Source organism: Astatotilapia calliptera, chromosome 12 (genome assembly GCF_900246225.1).
Source record: "Astatotilapia calliptera chromosome 12, fAstCal1.2, whole genome shotgun sequence".
Lineage (NCBI taxonomy): Eukaryota > Metazoa > Chordata > Actinopteri > Cichliformes > Cichlidae > Astatotilapia > Astatotilapia calliptera.
The window spans coordinates 34,647,054-34,669,897 of record NC_039313.1 but is presented as its reverse complement, the minus strand read 5'-3'; the positions used below and the strand labels follow the sequence as shown (position 1 = coordinate 34,669,897).

Sequence of the window (22,844 nt, the reverse complement as noted above, 5' to 3'; positions counted from 1 at the left end):
GATTGCTAATATCCAAGTGAAGCCATCTGCTCCTTTCAGGTTCCACATTGTTTTCATGTAGCCTAATGCAGTGGTTTGGTCCATTGTCTCAATGAACATCTGTTTATGGCCAGCCTCCATTTAAGCCGGTGGTTTTTAAAATGTTATGACAAGAAGCTGAAAGCTTAAACTTTGATTCCTGGTTAGTCTCTTAATAACTGTCAAAAAAAATGTTCGCTTCTTTGGAACATGTTCGACAAAAACTGCAAACTTGACGTGTGTGCATACTCTACACACCTTATTATACGTTATTCTGACAGCTAAGAAGTGAAAACATGTCCAGTCCCACCTTCTTACGCCCACATGTCACTCACCCATTTGTTCTTGTGCTTACGGCACTTCTGCATTTGCTTCATTTCTCCCACCTGAGAGCTACGTCCAGATTTTATACAGAGATAAAAACAACTCACAAAATCTCAATGCCTGCAGAGACCTAGCTGGCACCGCAAAAACAAAAAGTTATATATTTTTATTTTCCCACAGTCCTTCCTGTGCTAACTGCTAAGAACTGAAACCCCCGACTTACCCTACAAATTTTAATGAGCTTTTATTTTCTAGTTCTGTCCTGCAATGATCATAAGAAAACATCAATGAGGACTGTTACTATACTAACAGTAAAACCTGCTGAATTGCACACTTTCTCCTCAGTTTCTTGTCTTTTCAAAATAAACGTACGACGCTAAACGGCTGAAATCTATTCATTGTATAACACAGATTATTATAATTATTTCCACCTTATCGATTAGCAATTACCATCCAAATTATTCCTACTGTTCATGCGTAAATACAAGCGTTCTTACCTTATCACAGTGCAACTCAAGATTCAGGTCTCCCTTGTTTGTATGCAGGCGTACGTATCCCTTTTTCTTCACATACTGGTAACGCACAGTGTCGTCTGCAATAGCGTCTGTAAAACACGTTTAAATATAAATTTAGTTGACGTGCATATGATGAAAATATTTCACATTTATAGCTGGCACGTCAAGCGGGAACAGTTATTCTGAAAAACAATCTTAAGAGTTCATTGATTGTTTTGTGAGTCTCAGCTTGATGTTGGCACAGGTGAGATCTCTGACCTTTAAAGAGTCTGCATGCGTCTGCAGGGAAAGCTGTTATGTAGATTTATGCCTGAGTGTTTTTCTCCTGTTGACAATCTTCAGATCAAAAAGCCGTTTTTAAACATCAGCGTTTAGTTTTTCACTAGAAACACTGGTTTAAAAAAATAAATACAAATCCCTTCTTGTATTTCGCTAAATAAAGAGCTCTGTATAAATATATTTCAAGCCATTTCATCCCTTCTCAGAAACTTGAACTAGGTCACTAAATCCAAACATTGTCCTCCTTTTCTGAAGTGTGCTGAACCTACTATACAGTTGCATAACAGCAAATCTCTTTCATGAAGCAGCTCAGCGGCTGACAGGAGAAGAAAACGACAGTCGAAATAAGCAGCTCCCACTTGCAGCTGCATTTAAACCGCGTGAGCGTGAAGCTGCACTTTCCTTTTTAAAATAAATAAATAAATAAAAAGAGCACACATGGGCAGCCAGTCGTCCCTGAATGAATGCAGGTTGAAGATGAGCCAAACATTTGTTTTTACGGGGACTCTGTGGAGGCTTTGTGTGTGTGATGTGTTCACTTGCCTGCTTCGTGTGTTGTGGCAGGAGTCATAGCCGTGGATGTGAACGAGGCAGAAACTCTTCCTGTGGAGTAATGAGCCTGAGGGGGGAAAAAAGAACAAGATAAAAGTTTAAAAAGTCATGCCGATCTGTCATATGTCAATAGAGCTCAAAAGGATGCTGAATATAAATATGATTAAGACAAGAGGTTTACTTAATGCTAAATTCTGGGGGTGTTGTTAGCATCTTTATCATGTGGCACTTGTTACGCCCCTCTGCAGCCCCTAATCTCTTTGCAGTGGCAGTGCAAGAGTGTTCAGCTGTTGCTAATTGACCACATCTAGTCAGGTGTGGATAAAGGCATACCCGAGGCAGGCTTTCATGTAGACACACTAGTCTTCGTCTTTGTGGTACCAGCTATTTTAGCTAACTTGTTACATAGTTGAAAATAAAACCTCTTCTAGTTGAAATTCTGGTGTTACTCTCCATATTTATGTTGCAGCTTTTGAGCAGTTTCGCAACATAACCGGGGGCCGGGTCGTAACAGCATTAAATAACTTTTCTAGTCTTATTGACCACTGGACACACTCATAAGTCATTGTTACACATAAACTTTGCACAACTCTTGATTAAAGTCGTGATATCCAAAACACGTAGCACACACCAGGAAAAACTACTACTTTTCTTTGTTTTTAAGTCACCTGAGCAGAGCTAGCAGGAGGCAGGACACATGAGGCTGCTGACATGTCACCTGTACTATGCAGTATTTGCACTATTCTCATATAAACATAAACTGGTATAATCTGACAGGACTGAAGCTGGCAGGTTCAAGGCTGTTTAATGCCATCTGTTGAGAATTATATAGAACATCAGAAGTGCAACAAATGTGCAAGAACAGCCTTTTAGTAGTCACATCAATGGTGGCAGAATAATCTGGGGTTCAGTATTTTCCCCCAGGACACTTGGATATGCAGGCTGGAGGAGCTGGGGAATGAACCACTGACCTACTGATTCAGGATGACCTGCTTTAAGTCCCAAGGGAGGGGCACAGGTATGGAAAAAAAGCCAGTATGTGGATCTCAAGCTTCTGTGCTGCTTTAGTGTCTTTGTATTATTCTAGATGCAGGGAAAATATGTAAAATTTTACAATGTAATTATTACCTACTTAAAAAAACCTCATCACTTTCTCTCATTATTGTACATTTTTCTCTACTGTGAAATAATCCCTGGAGCTCAGAGGCAGCCAGGGCAGATATTTCCTCATTAAAAAGGCCTGAAGGTTCATCCACCAGTTGAGGAAGCGTCTTCTCCACTCGTCATATCTTTCCAGCTTCATTCTCAAATGGCCCCCTCGTTTGCTCTAAAGGGCGTGTGAGCTTTTTCAGGCTCCGCATGATTAAGAGCCGAGAACAGAAAGATTTCTATCACGTTATAATTACGGAGCACCAGAGAAGTTATCTGAGCTTAAATTATAGTAGAAAGCAATTGTTGGATCGTAATATACACCTAACAATACCAGAAACATGTGATAAGGCAGCTAGAGTTATTCAAGTGAAAGAATAACAACTCTGAAGATTAAAGCAGAGAAGTGAAAATGGATTTCAAAAGCTAAAAGTCTGTTCTTCAGTCCCCGCTTAGCATTCTTCTGCTCCAGTTCTTGTGAAGGCGCATGAAAGTGCAGACTTCACCTTGCACGCTCTGTCTGACCTATATTCCCTCTTCTCTCAGATGCTGTCAAAGCGTCACTATGAACTCGACACAGAGAGCGACCAAGGATGAGCTGTGCTGTAAAAATGAGGCACGGCGCAGCATCAAAGGAGAGCTGATAAGAAAGAAGGTGTAGCTGCGGCTCAAATTGAATCAGCCGTCATCCTTCCAGTAATTCAAGGGCACAGTCACGGCGGTAACGTCACCGCCAGTGACCTCCTTTGTTACACATCGGTCTGTGTGTGCGAGTGTTCCCCAGAGGTATGATGACTGAGAGCAGGCCTGGAGGAAGGTTACATTATGTATATGTTGAGTTTTCAAATGGATATAAACATGCTCTACATTTTACTCTCTCTGGTTCTGACACTGATGTTATTTTTTATCAACAATATTTTACATGCAAAATATTATCCATCAATCTCCCTTAGATTACGGTAAATATATTTTATTCTTTGTTGTTTCTGTTCCTGGATACAGCTGGGCTTTATCTGGTGTTTGTTTTTGTTTTCTCATCCACAATACTGTGAATATATTTTCTAATATTTGGCTCCCTCCTGTGGACAAAGTCAAACTAGCACATCTTCACCTGGTTCAGAAGGCTCTCTTAAACCTGCTGCAGTGACGTGACTAAATAACTGAAAAATCTCCTAAATTATGTTAGATTAGTTCTCAGCAATGACATTTGATTAACTGTCAGCTTCATTACTAGTTTTGAGCTTGTCCAAAAGTAAAGAAATATGACATAAAATAATGTAACAGTTTAGTGAAACAGGTTCAGGTCACATCCTGTCGGCTTCACTTCAAATCCAGTGTGGTGCCGTGTCGGCAAAACGGAGGAAAAGTGCATCCTTGTCTAAATACTTCTGCACGTGGCTCAGTTTCCATCACCTGGTCTAAATGTTGGGACTTTTCGTTCAGCAGCTTAGAAGCTTGGACACCCGAGCCTGGACAGTTTTTAAATTATTATTTATATTCTTAATAACCATTTATGAGTCTTTGTGATTCAGCATCATATTGGCCAAAGATCCCTATAAGACTAATTCATTGCTCATAGCAAATAAGATGGTGTTTACTAATCAAGTAACCAAACGCAGCAAGATGAGAAGCTCAAAGGTTTAAAAACAGCAGTGAGTTTTTCCAAAGGTGGGAGAAACCAGAGTTTCTGAGAAAACCTATGTAAGCAAAGAGAGAACATCCAGCAACCCAAGACCCTCTTACTATGAGACTGCTGTCCAAATATATTATCTAATCTTATTAACTAAAGTCACTTCTAGCAACTTGGTTTTTCAGGCATTTGACTCTACATCACCTTAAGTTAGCGATTAAACTCTGCTGTGGACACAGACAGCTGCAGATAACAGCAGCAGATGAGATGTCTAAGTCCACCCAAAAGGTGAAGGCGTTGAATTAGAGACTGACCAATATATTAACTGGTATTAAATATTGCAGATAAATTAGTGTGTCGGCATTTATAAAAGAGATGGCAGTAACACCCTTCACCCATCTTGAAGGGTTGGAATCTCCACCTTCAGGTTTCTGGGCATCCACATGTCCACTGATCTCACCACCACAACACCATCGCCCTGGTAAAGAAGGCCCAGCAGCAGCTGCACTTCCTCGTGTCCTGAGGAAGAAGAACCTGGACCAGAAGCTGCTGCTGGCCTTCTACTGCTCCTCATTAGAGAGCGTGTGCTCCTCCTACCTGGGTGTTTGGTACGCAAGGGTCACGACTGAGAACAGGAAGGCTAACAGAGAGTAATTAACACCGCCCCCAACATCACTGGCTGCCCTCTGCTGCTCCGAGACCATCGTCAGATCCTCCTGTCTCAGGAAAACTAGAGCCAACATAGGTGACACCTTGTACCCACCACCTCACCAATCTGAGCCATGGTCTGAATAGCCCTCATCACTCAGGCCACTCACACACGGACTCTTACTCAGACCAAGTCCTTTGCACTGCTTCCAAACACTTTGGCCTCCAGTGTTTGCCTTTCTCTAGTTTATATTTGCTCCTGTCTGTTATTTATTCTGTTGTCTTATTATTTATATTTAACTCCTGCACAGTTGTTGTGGAGCACCCATCATTTCGTTGTACATGTAGAATGACAATAAAGGGCTCTTCTATTCTATTCTATTCTATTCTATTCTATGGTCACAAAGGCATTGCTGCGCATGGAGCCTTGCAATGATGAAACCAGGAGCTATAAAGTGGCTTTAAGGATCATAGTGAGGATGGTTTTCTTACAGCATTTAATTTGTCCGTCTTCTTGGCCTGCGGCTCCTTCATGGTGGAAGCCAGAAGTTCATCCCCTTTGTATTCTTTATAAAGCTCCGCTAAAGTCTCCCTCGTCTCCAGATTGGTGGTCTTCAGATGGTATGCTGGGTCCTGCTTAGCCTTTTCCTCATCTGAAACATGCCAGAAAGAGCAAGAGAAAACGGATGATTTTACCATAGCACATTTATATAATGCGAGAATTACCCATCACCAGAAAAATACTGATAGCTCACCTGGGTCCAACACTTTCAGGTCGTTCTTGACATGGAAAAAGTTGGAGACGTTGAACTTATCCAGGTTTGTGGGGTCCTAAGAAGAGAAAACAACGTCTCTGTTCCTCAAATAAAAGTACTCTTTCATTGTGTAGGTGGATAAAAATCGTGAAACTACATCTCACCTGAAGAGTTATAATATCTTTTCTTGTGAAGGGTTCATCTGTGAGCAGATCTTTAAAACTTTTGGTCTTAATGTTTAACTGCTCAACTGCCTGCATGAAAACAGAAATATTAGAAAGAAAAGCCTCTGTTGGTCATAAGGAAAACAAACGTGGGCAGCAGGTAAAATTAAATTATATGTGTTTCCTTTAAGTTTAACACAAGCTTAGTATCACTACAACTGAATGAACAACACTTTGTGGAATTCATCTGTAAAAATAAACAGAACAACACTGTTTTTTGTTTGGAGAGAGATTTTTTGCACACAGCTAATTCTGTGTGATGTAAGGCAGCATCTTGTGAGACCATGTGGGCTGAGCATCTGCACTGTATCACGCCAAGACCAAAATCAATATCATCTCTTTCTCCATGTGCGTAATTTTAGACATCGATTTCTGTCTGAAAAGCATCATCGTGAGGATCAATGCAGCAAGAGCACGAGTTCACTGACCTCATAAGAAAACACATTCCCGGTGACCTTGTTGGCAACAATGTGAGAATTATTTGTGAAGACGTTGTACAGAACAGGGCAGTGATACTTTCCTGGAACAAAACGAAGCAAAGAAAAAAAGTGAGAGAGCAGCAGGCTGAGCAGCAGAGTCCAATCTGCTGCCAGGGGCTGAATCCACTCAAGAAGTCAACGAGTACCTCATGCAATCCTCTGCTGAATTATATCACATCTTCTCCCCTCACTTGCTTTTTTGGATTTTTATTCCTCCAACCCCTTTTAAGTCAAGCTTTCTTTTTTAAGGTTCCCCTCACACAAAGCAAAGCAGTAAGAAAAGTGTGGATTTAAAAGAAAACTAAAGCCTGCAGGATTTCAGTGACTATGACCTGGCAAACTGGGCTAATGACAGCATTAAATTTCTTCTACATTCATTTTGTTGTGCCTCAGGTGCATCAAAGCGTAAGCATATTTACCATCATTGTTCTTGGCTAAGTTAAGTTTGATGAGGGACTTTGCTTCCAGTTTCTGTGGAGGAAAAGAACAAATTTGCTTCTCAAACTGTACAACAGTGCTTGCGCTACAAGTACAACCACAAATGGATCATCTTACAGAGATTAGTTTCCAGCTGTGACATGGGGGAAATTGTAGAGATGTGCTTCATGATGCATGCTCAATCATCCAGGTAAGTAAATCCCCAAAGTTGATTCTGTTCATCAGGACGTAGCGTTTTCAGTGGGAGAAATGTATCATCAGTCATCCAAGCGACTTCTTCTATGTGAAAAGGGAAAGACTCTGAATCGAGGAGGGGGCCTAAGGGTACATCTTTTGCCATCTTACAATGCTGTGATTGCAGCCATTCCCCAACTCTCTGTGAACGGTACTCATGGCCATTGATCAGTGGGCTTTGTTCAGTGGTTGTTGATCAATGGTCATGAGAATTTGCATATTAATGATCAAGGAACTGACCTCCCAGCCCATTGTTCCTTCAGTGGGCTGGTTTCAGTCATTATGCAAATGTACTGTTTATAAGGTTGAAACCTGCAGTCAGCTGAGACTGAAGAAGTCACCTGGATGAGTGACGAAACGTTTCTCCCACTGAAAACGCTGCATCCTGATGAACAGAATCAACTTTTGGAGATTTACTTCCCTGCATGATTGAGAATGCATCAAGATGTGCTGTATATATTCATGACTGATAAGTATACTCATTAACTTTAAACAAAATGTCTGGCATTAACACTGTATTTGTGAGCAGCACTTTCTCTTACTTATAATAAAAGCTTGAATATGAAAGAGGAGCTAAACTGCTTATAAAGATGATAGTAACATGTTATACACAGCCTTACCCTAAATATTATTCTTATCATTGTAAGACAGTGACCGCTAGCAGTAAATAACATGTTTGACATGCAGGGTCACGGTAAAAACTTGATATTCTTCTGAATTTAAAATTTATAAACAGCTCAAGGTCAAGCTAACCCGACCCTAAGCTATTGAATTCCACCTTCAGCTTTTATAATTGGCTTGCTCGGCTAATATTTGAGGTCATGTTTTTATAGAAAATTGTGTTTATTTCTTTTTGCGTTGGATGATTAAAACCACAATTTCTGTAAATGAGAGCAGCTTATGGAGCAGTTAGATCATGAAGGAATCGTTGTCTCCTCACCTCTCCAGAGATCGGGTTTGTACCATACTTCTTAATCCACGGAACAATGCTCCTAAAAACAGGAAGTACACAGGAAATAATTTTTTAGGTTATGCCAAAAGCAAGAAAGGGGATGCAAAAATATGTAAGAGATACATCATGTTGTGCAAAATTATTTATGCCAAGTGAGATGTCAAGTCACACACCAGATAAATCATCAAAAAAAGAAAAGGAAAAATCACCTTTAAAAGCCAAAACTGAAACAAAACTGATATTTGTTTGGTTTTATTTAACAGAATTAAGGCAAGTGTGACATATCCAAGCTTCCTTTGTGTTATCTGGCTTGATAAAACCCAGAAACAGAGTTGGAAGCAAATCAGGACCAAACATAAAAACATATTTTTACTGCAACAACTTAATGACTGAAACGCGACGCATAAAGTTTGCACTTCTGCAACTTTTCTGTACAGCTTCATCAAGTGGCAGAAATAAGATATAGCCGATGAAACTGCATATATAATATCTATTCTTTCAGCATAGACTATATAATTTATCATGCTTAGAGCATGTCATCAGGAAAAGAATCACTACTGGATGATTTTAAACCAAAACTCTGAACATACAGGAGGAGGTTATGTGTTCAGCATATGTTCTAATCCAGCCGGGGTTAAATACACTGAAAACTGTCCATTAATGTTGCCTCACAGTACACACTCAGAGCTTCTTCCAATATCTTCTTCCAAGACCTGCCTGGCTACTGAGGGTGTTATGTGAACACTTAAAGGCATCAGACATCATTTACTCACAGCAGGTCGAAGACGACTCCCTCCTCAGTGCAGACAGGATACTCAAATGGCTGAAGGGACAAGCTGAAACATGTCACAGCACAAGTGTCAAACTCACTTCAGCTCATCAATTAACCAAAGTTTGTCTGTATAGCATCTTTCAGGCAGATCAGTACAGCTCAAAATTATTCACAGATGACAACAAAACAATAAAAAGACATAACAAGAGTTAACAAAGCAAAGCAAATAACATACGGAAAAACATTCCTAGCATAAGGAATTCAAATTAAATTAGGAAAAATTCAATTAACTTAAAATGTTTAAAAAGTAAGGTTAGATAAAATATGCTGTAAAGTACAATATCCACCAATATAAAAGCACCAATCAGTGAATAAAAATTAAAATTATGTAATGATAAATAAAAATCTAAACAGTACAATAGGGAAAAAATTACTAATCAAATAAGGTAAAAGAAATAAGTGACTCGTGCAAATGTTGGGATGGAGAACAGAGTTTGAGTTTAAACATTTCCAGCTGCAACTTGGGGAACAAGAGCTAAAAACTGCCCAACCAGATGTTTGTCAGGGGACCTGGTCATACTCTGTCAGTATGAACTGATGGGAACAAAGCTATGATGTACCTTAAAAACAAACAAACAAGAAAAAGCAGTTTCTGAACATAGCAGGATTTGATTCTATATATGGGGTTTAAAATTAGTTCAATTTTCCTTCCCTTCCTAATAAGTCACCTGCCAGTACTAAGAGAACAATTTGTTCCCAAGTGGACCAAACAACTGCATAATAAAACATCCTTCTTTTAATATTATAAGATGCTCTTTATAATTTGCAGAAATCTAGAAATGGGTTGGCTGGCAATTTTTTTTTCTAGAGTGCCTCTTCTTCTTCGTCATCATCATGTTCTTCTTTCGGCTGCTCCCTTTAGGGGTCTCCACAATGATCATCTGACTCCATCTTACCCTCTCTCTATCATCCTGCTCTGTCACACATGCATGCCCTTCTTCACTACATCCAGAAAACATCTCTATGGTCTTCCTCTTTTCCTTCTCCCTGACAGCTCTTTCTTTAAAATCATCTCCATCTCAGCCTTGCCTCTCTACCTTTGTCTCCAAATCACTTAACCTGATGTGTTCATTTCTAATCCTGTCACATCCTGCTCACCCCCTAGTTAAAACAGTCTAGCATCTTCAGCTTTGCCTCCTCTCTTTTTGTCAGTGCCACCATCTCCAAACTATAACACTTTAAACACATCACAGCAGGCTTCACCACCATCCTTATCTTTTCCTCTATCATTTTACTCTTTTGTCGCTTTCTAAGGTGCCTCTTCTCATAATAAACGAGTCTCCTGTTACCTGCAGTGGTCGAAGGGAAGCCGTCTGAAGTTTCCTTGTGGGATTTCTGGAAAGTAAATACACAAAGAGAATGTAAGACAAGTAAAAATCAGTTTCATTTTTAAGGACTAAAAACCACTGACAAACCCCCGATCAAGTACAGCAGCCCTCAGCACTTTTTACCTTCAGAGGCTCTGGTTCATTTACAGTACTTTAGCCAAACTTAACAATTATAACATTACTTATAACGACTAACTATAGATATTGTAATCCGTGCAATTAAATATGACTCAATGATAAAAAAAAAAATATTAATTCAGGAACATGATTTCAAGCAGCTAAACAAACTAAAGCCCCCAAAACAGCACACAGCATATAATATTGATTTTCCTTAAAGGCGAAACCCTTCTGAACACGCCTGTGTTAAAGCTTAGTGGGCTAATCTGAACGCACGCTGCAAAAACTTGCATAAACTTATATCAAAGACAAAAATAAATAAATAACATGAACAGTGTCTCCACAGACGCTGGTTTTAACCAGTTAGTCTGAAAATCAGCTCACCTGCTCGTTTCCCTCCATAAAAGTTCGTGTACTCTGTACATGTGATGTACCTGAAGGGTTAAACAAAACACAGGTGAGACAACAAAGGCAACGATACAACTTTAACGATAACACTTTAAACTGTTAGTAACGCAACACTCAATACGCTAATGTGGGTTAGCTTGCTACTAGCTTCTTAAGTGCTAACGGTGGCCAAACAAGCCCGTTTCAGAGCTGTTTGATGCTCACGCTTACATTTTGTCTTTCTGGTGCTGTCGCTTCCCCATTTTGACTGATTTTGCAGGTCTGAAGAAATATCCTCAGTCACAAAATAAAATATTAAGACAATAACACGCAATAACCACTGTGTGCCTTTCCTATCTTCCTGTTTACGTTCTTTGTCGTCGTCGTCGTGATTAACTGCACACTGTATGTAACAGCTGCACTCTGCTGCCCCCTATCGACAGTCCGGTAAAGACATTTTAAGCATTGAATTGAAACAATTAAATAAGGAGCTATACACAATCATGTAGTTCGGTCAGAAATAGAGTATTGTGACTCTCTGTAGAGATAAATTGTAGGATTTTTATGAAATATGTAAAAACAGTGTTTGTTTGTTTGTTTGTTTGTTTGTTTGTTTGTTTTACCATCATTGAAATAAAATGAAAGAGTGACAACCACAGCCTAATTTGGAGTTCCAAATTCATACTGTAGACATACTGTATCATACTGTATTTTTGAAATCAACAATTTTGTGTTTTATGTCTTTTTATGTCACAGTTGAAAAACTGTTTTCTCATTCATTCTGTGAGCCTGCAGTTCATCTCTTTTACTTTTGGGGACTGCAAAGCACACACACTTAGCAGAATTTACGGTTGAGCAGAGAAAGCATCTACTGGGGCTCATAAGAGCACTTGAAATGTTACACAAAACAGGTTGATCATAATTTTTATGTGATAAATCATAGTCATACATGATAAAAACACCAATCAATTTTTTGCTGCTTTTTTTTTTTTTTTTTACCTTATGTCTGCATTTTATTTTGCCATGTTTATTATATTTTATTGCTGCTATTGTTCTTGTGTGTTATTGTAAGGTGACCCTGAGGGTCTTAAAGGCGCCTATAAATAGATGCCCGAACCACCTCAGCTGGCTCCTTTCGATGTGGAGCAGCAGCTGCTCTACTCTAAGCCCCTCCCGGATGGCCGAACTTCTCACCCTATCTCTAAGGGAGAGGCCAGCCACCCTTCGGAGGAAGCTCATTTCCGCCGCTTGTATCCGCGATCTCGTTCTTTCGGTCACTACCCACAGCTCGTGGCCATAGGTGAGGGTAGGGACGTAGATCGACCGGTAAATTGAGAGCTTCGCTTTTACACTCAGCTCCCTCTTCACCACGACTGACCGGTGCAGCGTCCGCATTACTGCAGCCGCAGCCCCAATCCGTCTGTCGATCTCCAGCTCCCTTCTCCCATCACTCGCGAACAAGACCCCGAGATACTTGAACTCCTCCACTTGGGGCAGGAACTCATCCCCGACCCGGAGTGGGCACTCCACCCTTTTCCGGCTGAGAACCATGGCCTCAGATTTGGAGGTGCTGATCCTCATTCCCGCTGCGTTACACTCGGCTGCGTATATATTATTATATATTATGTATTATTATTATATTATTATTATATTATATCATATTATATTATTATCATCATCATCCATTTGAGTGTATTCAAGCTGCCATAAGCCAAACAGACAGGGTCACAAAAACAAAACATTTTAATCAATATTTTTAATAGGCTGACAAGTTGTTACTAACTTCCGCTGCCTGCGTCCACGCACACTGTAACTGTTTGCCAGTAGATTGATTCAAGGAAGATAGAGTCAAGCGTCAAATGATCTTAACCTGGAGCCAAACAAAAGCTATGTGTGCATTTACGCACTTGGCACAGTAACACTATCTACAAAGCACAGATCAGACACGTTTTCAGCTTTATAAAGTGGAATATAAGGTGACCTCCACGCCAGATTTAAAACTGATTTATCCACAAAATCCTCAATTTCTAACTGAAGAGTTTATGTTTACATAAAAAACACAAACTGTCCTTCAGCTGCCTAATTTGTCCGACGGTCTGTTTCCAGAAAAAACAGCGTGTAAAACCTGCACTTACCCTGTATACTTTTGGAAAGCATTTTATTCGTTCCTCACGGGTCTGCTCGAGTTTGATCCACTATTTTGTGTTCTTCTTAGTGGAATCCTTCATATCACTGAACTTACCAAACTGGCTGCGTTTTCGCAAACTACAGGCTCACTTATGTAAAATGATCAATTTCCTTCATTACAAATCTGTTGAATCGTCCAGAACCGTCCTGTCCGAGCTTTGGACACGTATTTGTCTTCATCTTCTTTTTCCTCTTCCAATCTGTGTAGCTGCATCTCTTATTTCTGACATTATTTCTCAGTGTACAAACATAACAAGACAATACAGGATAAATTCATCTACAAGTTTATTCTTTTCTTGGCAATTAATTCGTAATTATGGCTAATCATTGACCTCTTCTAACAAGAGAAGGGAGCAAACAAAACTGGTTACAGAGGCATGATCCAGGGCCGGGTGGTTAGTAAAATGTTGTAATGTGGAGCATTCAGGTACATTCAGATTGCACACTTGTCCTCTGAAGCATGAACACATGATAAAGCTCGACCAATCCCTTATCCAAGAAACAATAAGGACATTTTTAAACTTCACACAGACACCTTTAACGGTAGAGGATGATCTGGAGTGATGGGGTATAAAAATAGAATACAGCGCAGCAACACAAGCACCGCCTGCATACCTGAGTTACAACTTGCTTTCACTTCTCTCATCACTCATTTAAAAGAACAAAGAATAAATTATATACTCCACATTGGACTTCATGTTGCAGACTGAAAAACTCAAAAACAAGTTTATGTTCTCATCCTTGGCACTTTATCCTTCAGGCAGAAACCAAAATGTGACGATGGTGCAAGAAAGGTTTGGGTTACCAGACGTGCGTCTCTCACTGATGAACGAACATCTTTATTAATGACAAAAGGAAAGAAGTACACCGCACACTGACAGAAACAAAGGGCCCCAAGAACAAGTCCTTCAGCTGGTTGCTTGTTTGGAAAGTGCAACAATATGTGGAATATCTTCTTAACAGAACAAAAAACATAAAAAGAAAAACGTTTGCAGCGTTGTTCTCTTTGAGAACAACCGAGGTCCATAATTATGGTAAACTCGCGGCCAGCATCTGCTCAGAACCGCCCTGAAAATAAAAATGAGTGTTTTTTTTCCCCAGCTTGATGAAACAGTCTGTGAGTGTTTTGGTGAAACAAAGGAAAGAGATCACCGCAAATCCATCATGGACACGGTGCCATCAGTGATGGTGACATGTCCGGCGTGCTGAAAAAGGAGAAACACATTTCAGTTACATGCTCAAACAGTTAGCTCCAGGAAGAGTACCGTACCCCATTCCCATCCCTCCTCCCCCCAAGCAGAGCCAAACAAGAGCTGGACTGGGAATCGCAGCAGACGTTTCATGTGGAGGCAGATATACGTCTCCTTGTGATTATAGCACAGTACTTTTGAAATATTTATTTCCTGGTTTACGCTCTCTTAACATTAATTAGCATGCTGTTGGCCAACGATGTGGACAGTGAGCCATTCATAAAGCTGTAATATCACACGTTTGCACACAAATAACTTGTGGAAAAATCCTTTTAAATTCTATTTTGGGACAAAAAGAATCAGTTTCTCAAGCTTTTGTTTTTTTAAACAGATTTGATTCTATACATGCAGTTTTTCATTACTGATGAAATAAATTAAAAAGCAATTCTCAGGAAGCTTTAGGTAGTTCGATCTGATGAAAGTTATCCAGCCCACAGATTAGTACGGAGTTAAAACTGGATGGCTTTCCTGATGCAACCCTCCCATCTATCCGCCTTTGGGACGGCCATTGTGAGGACACTAAGCTTGTGACTCCCTGAGGCTGGATTTGTGTCTCCTCCTTGTTTGGATGCTGGGATTCTTCACATGTTAGAGAAATGTGTTAACTATTAAAACATTTAAGTTATTTTATTGAAAAAGTAATAATCAAATCTATTTAAGATGTTTAATTTTTCTCTATGAACCTTTAATCTGACTGAGATACTGCAGTAAATATAAGAAAACGCCTCCTATTGAGTAGATTTGAGTACTCTTTGAGTTAACTAACCTTTTAAAAGTGACCCAAATATCTCACATAAGGAAGAAAGAAAAAGCTACACTGAACCCTGGGTCATCACTTCATCTGCACTTTTTTGGCAATAAGCCCTGCCCGTGCCAAAAATCATATATGACTTTCCACAGAAAACTGTGCACAATACATCTACGTATCTGTAGGGAAGATAAACTGTACTCTACAGCTGCGGGAAACAAGATCTTTATTCTGGAGTGTTGCATCTACCTCCATACCACCCTGGCACGTAAAAAAAAAAACAGGCATGTGAGAATTTTTAGTCATACGTTATAAACATGTTTACTTTTTGCAAGACTACAGTTGGATTCCTTTTGAGGTTATTTCCCATCATGCACATGGTGGAAATTTACAAGCAGAAAAACTGGAGCAGAAACAAGGAAGGAGCTTTTGGCCACACCTGCAGTTTTGTGTGGAGTAGTTTGTTCTAAATAAAGATAAAAGAGCTTTAAAAAATAAAAAAAAAAGATCTGGCAGAATGTGGGCACAGCATGGAGAGAGCGCAGACTTTGAAAACTTCAAATAATGTTAAACATGGCTGACTTTATTGGAACGCCAAGACAGGAAAAAGACTCAGTTTCCTGACCACCAAACAGCAGATGATGATGATGCAATCCCACTACAGCTTTAGTAAGACTTGAGGTTTTACTGCGACACTGAAATCACTTTAATAGTGATTTGGTGGGAGGCCAATACTTTTCCTTGTTCTAACTGGCTGGTTAGAGGCAAGTAAAATAAGTTTCCAGGGGAAGTCGTGAGGCTCAGTCACTCAGTCTGTCAAGATGAGATTATTTTTACATCATTATTAACAATCCTTCAAAAAATAAAAGACTCCAGTTAGTTACTGGAAATTATAATCCTGTTTAAACACTTTGGGATTTTCAAAATAAAATGTAACTCCAGTTATAGGAGTTATAGAAATTAATCTGGATGCACAGAAGATGTTTTCAATAAAAGCCACCAGTTAATTATAGGATGCTTTAGTGTTAGATTTTTCAAAATAACAGCGTGTTTTTCTTTTTTTGTGCCACTTGCAGTTAAATTTGTTTTTATAATCCTAAATCATCTATACAACTTCAATATCCCCAGAAATTGCATCGTTTTCTTTAGCGATACAAATTCTGTCCATTTGCGACAACACTGCATCTATGACTTCACAGCACAGATATACTTACTGTAAATAGAGGTGGCTCTTTGCTGTGAGGATGAAACCCTTTCTGTTTACATGTGGAAATCTCATCTGTTCCCCGATCTGTCAGTCTGAAGTAGCCAATTCTGAAACAAACACACACACACACACACACACACACACACACACACACACACACACACACACACACACACAGTTAGATCACAGAAAAAGACAAAAAAAAAAAAAAACATCCCATAGTCTGTAAAGACAGGACACTGAGTTCTCCAACTCACTCGTTGAATTTAGGCGAGCAGACTATAGCGATGGCCTCTGGCAGCATGATCTGGTAGGAGCAGTGCGTGTGGAGGTCTACGCTGGACAAGAAGGCTGTCTGTGTGGGGTGAGTCTGGGAAACACAGAGGGCAGACCTCAGTTTACTTCAGTGCTCATCACACAGCAGAACAGGACCAGTGGTAGCCATGAGGACTTATTCTTGTGAACCAAACTGTAGTTTATGCAGGTCAGAATGTCTAAAAAAAAAGTTTAACTATACACGTGAACTAATACAAACTCAAAACCAATCAGTGAACAGTTTTACATTAGGCGGCAGGTTTTAGTACCTACTCGCCACTTTGGTTGATACGAGGTTCCACACAGTTAAGCAGCATTAAAGTACGATTCATTACTGAAGAATGTGATGGGTGGTTTCTAATCCCTCTGTTTAGACAGTTTTTGACAGCCTCCATTAAACAGTCCTCAATTTTAGCTTCATATTTGAGCGTTGCTTCTTCCTGTTCTTGTCGCTATTTTCAGAATGTTTTTGTAGATGCAATGAGGTTGCAGTTACATCTTTACTCGTGTGACTGAGCCATTGGTTTGCTCTGAGTTAAGAAGAATCTCAGTATGAGGTGAGCGCTCTTATTTGTAGTATTCATATAGTATTTTAATTTATTTAATACAATGCTAATATTTGGTGTTGTTGTATTAATACAATATCACCACACAAAATATTACGATACTTTTTCCCCTCAGCCCTCGTGAACACATGAGGAAAATCTATTTTAGTGTGAAATCAGACACAGAGGATTACCTCACTATGAATCAGTGACCTCCTTTTTAAGACATTTTACAGGGTGGCTTTGGTGACGTCTTTATCTTCTGGTTATCGTCTTATTTATCATCTATGCCTGATTTTACTCCTATAATTTACACGCATTTATATTTTTCTCTTCTGACATGCTCTTGTTTTAAAATTTCAGTGAGTAATGTTTTAATCTATTCTTTGAATAAAGTTTATAAGCTAAGCTGAGCTGATTGGTGTGGGTGACTCTGATTATTCGTCAGCACTGACGCCAACCTGCCCATCTTTTACTCACATGTATCCAGCCGAGTGTGATAAGATCATACTGGTCCTGCATGAGGAAGAGTTCCTCCTCGTTTTCCGTGTCACAATAGTCCGGTCCGCCGCACTGCTTTGGTACGATGACGTGGGTCACAGTAAACGCATTTCTGGTCTGGACCAAACACAAAAAGCGTCTTGCTTTTATACTCATTTAAATTATGCATGTCCTGCTGTCTGCCAAAGTGCTACCCAAGGGCACTGCCTGCACAAAATTAACACTGAGCACTTACAGAGCTGCTAGCAAAAACGCTCAGTCATGCTCATAGAAAAGTGGAAAGAGCTTGAAGTTAACCCCACCAGCAAATGATATAATGTAAACAATGGGCAGAGTAGCCAAAGAGCAATGAGATAAGAGTCAAATTATCTTCTACACCTCTGAAGAGGGACATCAACTGTTGTTTAATTTAAAATCCACATTCATAAAATGTTCACAGTCTCAGAATTATTGACACAACATTTAGCACCTCTGGGCTCAAGGGCTGCATAAAAGCAACCTATCGCTCCAGCATAGCTACACTGTTCCAGCTTCTTACCAGTTTGCCACATAGGATGCCACAAGTTTCTACAGCTCTGCTTGTGTTGGCCTCAGCCAACCTCAGAAAGCTCCGGCACAACTCAGCGGGAACAGCCAACTGCCGAAGGGCATCCACCATTGTATCTGCAGAGACCATACACAAAAGCTGAATGGGAAAGTTAGACTCTTGTGAGATTCTGAAACAAGTCATGGTGCAAACAAACAAACAAACGAAATTAAGTAGGTCGGGGGGGAAAGAAATCAGCTCAGAGGAATAAATACTTTCACCCAGGAGCAGGGCAGCGCTTTAAATCCTGTGAAGGCCAGCCCACCGTGACACAAAAGAATGAACTCACTGTTATTCCCCGGGCTGACCAGAGACCCCGGCTTGAGTGAGCGGTCAAAGCTGGGCGGGCCGGTGGTGGGTGTGCCGATGGATGTGGGAGGGCGGTTATGTTGGTGGTTGGACAGTTCACCTGGGATCTGAGGAAAGGTAGGGGAGACTAACGGGGGGCCCTGGATGCCTGGGATGAGGGGTGTGTCAGAGGAAGGCTCAGCCGGAGTGGCAAACTCCAGAAGCACTCGTTGGCGCTCCTTCTCCAACTCTTGGCGGCGGATCATCTCCTCAAAGGCACTGAACTGCTCCTGCTCCCGCTGCCGCCGCTGCATCTCAGCCACACGTTCCCGCTCTGCGTCCAGCGCTCGCTGCTTGGACTGCTGCTGCGCCAACACCTCCTCCTCCTCTTTCTGAGCATGTAGCAAACACATCACATACTGGCTTAGTTTCAGCCGTGGTTTCTCTTTTTGGCCCTTTTTTAAACAGCAACATTAAATGTATTGATCTTTTTGATGATGAAACAAGTTTGCTGTAGAACAGTTAGTGTGGCACATGAACTGCTACTGATTGACTATTCAAGGTCAGCTTAGGTGCATATTAATGAACTGTGATATGAGGTTACTGTGGGGCTTGTTAATGATTCACCTGCTTATGGACTTTAAATGTAAATTGGTTTTTATTTAATTACTTCAAATCTCTTAAACCTTTCCAGTGTGACTTAACCTCCTCGGACCTGGCGTCCACATATGTGGACATCACATTTTGGGATGTCTAGACCAAAATAAAAAATTTTACTCTACAAGGGCCTGATAACCACTAACGAGGACATTATACTGCAAATGTTCTACTGAAATTTAAAACAAATGTCCTCATATGTCAATCTTATTTTTGTCAGAGATAAAATCAGGTAAAAAAAAAAAATCTGGAAATTCTTTGTTTTTACATTCATCAGGTCCCAAACAGCCCAAATAGCAAAGAGAATTTAAAAATGCATGCCATGAAAGAGTTCGGGTCTTAGGAGGTTAATGCAGCAATGTGATGCAAGGGTGTAAATTCACAAAAGAGTGTCTCAGCTCACCTTTTTGACAAGATATTGAGCATATTCCTGTTCAAATCTTTTCAGTAGAGCCTTTTTGAGAATCTCAGCCTGAGGAAACGCAACATCCTTCAGTTTCTGTAGATTAATCAGAATGAAGTAAGTGAAGTAAGTGTCCAACTTTCCTTGAAAACAATTAGTAATGCAAAAAAACAAACAAAATAAAACTGGATGACGACCTTTAGTGTGTCCTTTTTCTCAGGAATGTTGGCTGTCTTATAATCCCGATGCTTGGGAAGTTTTTCTATAAAGAGCCTTAGGAGGGGGAAAAAAATATCAAGACCCATAAAGGTCAGAAAACTCTTAAGAGAGGTCTTTACGTAAACTCCTTCAGCTTACTTCAGTCAATGCGGACAGAAATGTGAAAAGACACTCACGTAATATATTTATTGTAAAGGACAAAGGCATGCTCGATGTTGCCCTCCTCCGTGTAGATGTTAGCCATGCGGATCATCTCCATGCCTGAGCGGAAGTAGCGGCGTGGGGGCATGTCGTCATTAATCTCCACCGAGCTGCCCTTCTTGGTCAGGGCGCGGACGCGCTCCTCCGGCTGCAGGCTGACATCAGTGTGATCGGCCATCACGATGGCTCAACCTGTAAGACTGGAGAAACAGGCTGACTCAGTGGTGCCTTTAAGCCAACAGTGGATTCATAACGCCGGGTTTAAACATCCGAGAGCCTTTGAACACACCGTCAATCTGAATTCTGACTTGGAGGTAAAACTAAACATGATTATTTTGGTTAATACTGAGAAAAAGACAATTTAACACAATTATTCAAAGACTGTGCAGAGTCAGACTTTCATTCTCAAACAGGAATTGGAAAGTCTAAGCAGGTAAAAAACAAAACTATAGAGCTAACTAGAGTGGGGAATAAATAAGAGAACATTTAGTTGGCCCCCTTTAAACCTCTAAAATGCTGCACATTTGTTTCACAGTTTTTATGTCAGACACTGCTTCATCTGCTTTCAGAACTCTTTACAACCTTCATGAGTCCTAAGGAAATGTACATTTTATTAGAAGTTAACAGCAAGAAGGAATCTTGAAAAAAAAAAATTAAGGCATATCCAGCTGGAGTTTTTAACAAATGACTCTATTAGGAATTCACAATGACATCACTGGAAACTATGCATATATAGAGTATATTTTAAGTTAATTAATTCAGTAAGTATGTAGGAAACACAGACTCTCGTATACGCTAGCACAAAGAGGCAGTGTGTCCTCAGTATCAAGGCCACAACTCAGTCTAAAAATCACTGGCTGCTGAATATATTTAGGGAAAAAAAAAACTGCTGGGAGGCTGCTATTGATTCTCCCATGATGGCTTCTTGGCTAGAAGGCACAGAAACACAGTGTGTAAAGAGGCGGCCACTTCTTAACAGTTTAGCTCAAGAGGTGTGGCGCTGATAAAAGCAGCGGAGGGGTGGTACTTGTGGTTCATGTTGTCCAGTGCTATCTACCGTTTTCTTTCTAACATACACAGCTGCACAAACAGTCTTGTCCCCCCCCCGCCCAAAACCCCCCCCCAAAAAAACAATACAATTGTGTGTGTATATATAGACTATATTATATATGGTCTATATAACAAGTTCGTAATATTATGTAACACATATTTAGTCACTGCTTTGTTAAGTCTAAATTATTTATGTTGCCCACATAAAGTAGATGATGAACATAAAACTAAGGAGATATTCATGGAGAAAAACTAAACTTTATTACCAATTACAACACTGATATCTGCATAAAATATTGAAACTTGTTTTGTAGACTCAGAATAGGCCTGTAGGAAGTGACTACCCGTGATGGTATTTTTGGTAAACAAAATTTGCTTTATGGATAAGTGTCTGTAAGCCTAATTATAAAAACGGCTTAAAGATATTATGTATTTAAAAAGGTGTTATTTTTCATTTGGCTCCAATACTCTTCTTCTAAGCAAGAAAGCCTAGAGAAACCTTAAACCTTTTAACATGATTATCCAGTAATCTACCCTTATTGTAGACTCACACAGAATTAAAACAGGCCAAAGAGATGACACAACCACAGCTGGGGTTGGCAGCGTGTGATACTAAATTTTATAGTTGAGATAAACCCTCAAGAACTTCATTAGTATTCAGTCATCAAATGCGGGTAAAAATTAGATTTCTCAACATGACTGTGTATTTTAAGTCTATATAACTATATAATATCAAAATTAACCTGCAATAAAAACACGAATAAGGTGCTTGACGTGAATAAATTCCTTAGAATTAGAGTATTTTGAGAAAGTAAAACGTAAAAACCACAGTGACAGTAACTTTTATGTTTACAGTCAGTGTGATCTTTATAGAAACGGGTAAATTACAAATATGTCGTGCCAGACTTCGTTTTTTATCCAAACAATTTGCCAGCTCGGTCATGGCCTATTTAACCTTCAGGGTTGCTTTCACCTCCTTTAAAAACTTCACGACACTCCCTGTGTGTCACTATATTTTCCCATCGATCCCTGTATCCCTGTCACTGAACTGATCGAGCTCTTTAAAAACGTCGCGTTAGCCTGTGCTAAGTTAGCCTCTAATAAACGGGTAAAAAGCTCTCCACCTCCGTACAAATTCCATCATCCTTCTTACCTGATCGAGCCGTGAACCTGAACCCGAAGCTCCCACAGAACTACATACAAGTGGATAATAAACACGGTCAAATTACGGCCCCAAGGCTAATTGTTAGTAAGCTGCGCCTACAACCAACAGCATCTGTACACTTCCGCAATCAAAGCAACTTCCGCCCGACTAATCCTCACGCAAGCGCAGAAGTATCCCTGTAATTTAGTTTCTTTCGCATGGATATGGGCTTTGTGTTGTGTTTAAATATATATATACACTGATCTGATTTTTAAAGGTGAAAATTTTCAGACAAAAAATTGATTTATTTTAAGTGTTTGATGGTCATTTTGCAGTCTTTTGCTATTTGTTTGTGTAGCTATTGACTTCATGTGTTTTCAAGCTTTTCCTATATAAAAACATTTTCTAGCCTTTCATTGGACAGTTCGCCTCGTACTTTACACACGCATGCGCTGTCCTTCCCCAGGTGGCCTTGTGCTCTGGTACTTTCCCTTGCTTAGTGATATGCATTTGAAACGTCTGGTCCAGAACAGCGGATGCGTTTCAGGCTGAATGGGGTGACGTCAGCCATCAGCCCAGGCACCAACCAATCAAACCACGGTATCCTGAGAGAGAGCGACGTGGTTACTCGTGCAGTCTGGCATCAAAATGTCGAGACCTTGATTACTGTGCTCAATAATGA

At 40.1% G+C, this 22,844-nt stretch overlaps 2 protein-coding genes across 2 annotated transcripts in view; both read right to left on the bottom strand.

Annotated features, from left to right (window-relative positions):
* The window catches only part of ppil2 (peptidylprolyl isomerase (cyclophilin)-like 2), a 28,639-nt gene extending 17,349 nt beyond the window's left edge, over positions 1–11,290 (bottom strand). The window contains exons 1-12 of the mRNA XM_026187151.1: positions 11,093–11,290; positions 10,859–10,908; positions 10,319–10,364; positions 8,971–9,033; positions 8,186–8,237; positions 6,993–7,044; positions 6,523–6,614; positions 6,035–6,124; positions 5,871–5,946; positions 5,608–5,768; positions 1,680–1,755; positions 840–946 (exon numbers count right to left, since the gene is read on the bottom strand). Coding sequence (XP_026042936.1) covers positions 840–946; positions 1,680–1,755; positions 5,608–5,768; positions 5,871–5,946; positions 6,035–6,124; positions 6,523–6,614; positions 6,993–7,044; positions 8,186–8,237; positions 8,971–9,033; positions 10,319–10,364; positions 10,859–10,908; positions 11,093–11,124 — 897 coding nt within the window. The 5' untranslated portion in view covers positions 11,125–11,290. The remainder of the gene's footprint in view (positions 1–839; positions 947–1,679; positions 1,756–5,607; positions 5,769–5,870; positions 5,947–6,034; positions 6,125–6,522; positions 6,615–6,992; positions 7,045–8,185; positions 8,238–8,970; positions 9,034–10,318; positions 10,365–10,858; positions 10,909–11,092) is intronic.
* A 2,026-nt stretch (positions 11,291–13,316) lies between these two features.
* On the bottom strand, positions 13,317–22,361 carry LOC113034011 (STAM-binding protein-like A). The gene is made up of 10 exons (XM_026188283.1): positions 22,172–22,361; positions 19,944–20,168; positions 19,746–19,821; positions 19,549–19,644; positions 18,490–18,880; positions 18,153–18,277; positions 17,594–17,731; positions 16,511–16,623; positions 16,261–16,360; positions 13,317–14,253 (listed from the first exon to the last, which is right to left on the bottom strand). The coding sequence occupies exons 2-10, from the start codon at positions 20,144–20,146 to the stop codon at positions 14,197–14,199; spliced, it is 1,299 nt and encodes a 432-aa protein (XP_026044068.1). The 5' UTR covers positions 20,147–20,168; positions 22,172–22,361; the 3' UTR covers positions 13,317–14,196.
* Positions 22,362–22,844: the final 483 nt, after the last annotated feature.

What these genes read in the sequence shown, in the direction of transcription:
- LOC113034011 (XM_026188283.1), bottom strand. Translation starts at nt 20,146, where the DNA reads ATGGCCGATCACACTGATGTCAGCCTGCAGCCGGAGGAGCGCGTCCGC. An exon ending in GCATCCTATGTGGCAAACTG is followed by an intron (nt 17,732 to 18,152) that starts GTAAGAAGCTGG and finishes TGTTTGGTCCAG; the next exon opens with ACCAGAAATGCGTTTACTGT. An exon ending in TGCTCGCCTAAATTCAACGA is followed by an intron (nt 16,361 to 16,510) that starts GTGAGTTGGAGA and finishes TGTTTGTTTCAG; the next exon opens with AATTGGCTACTTCAGACTGA.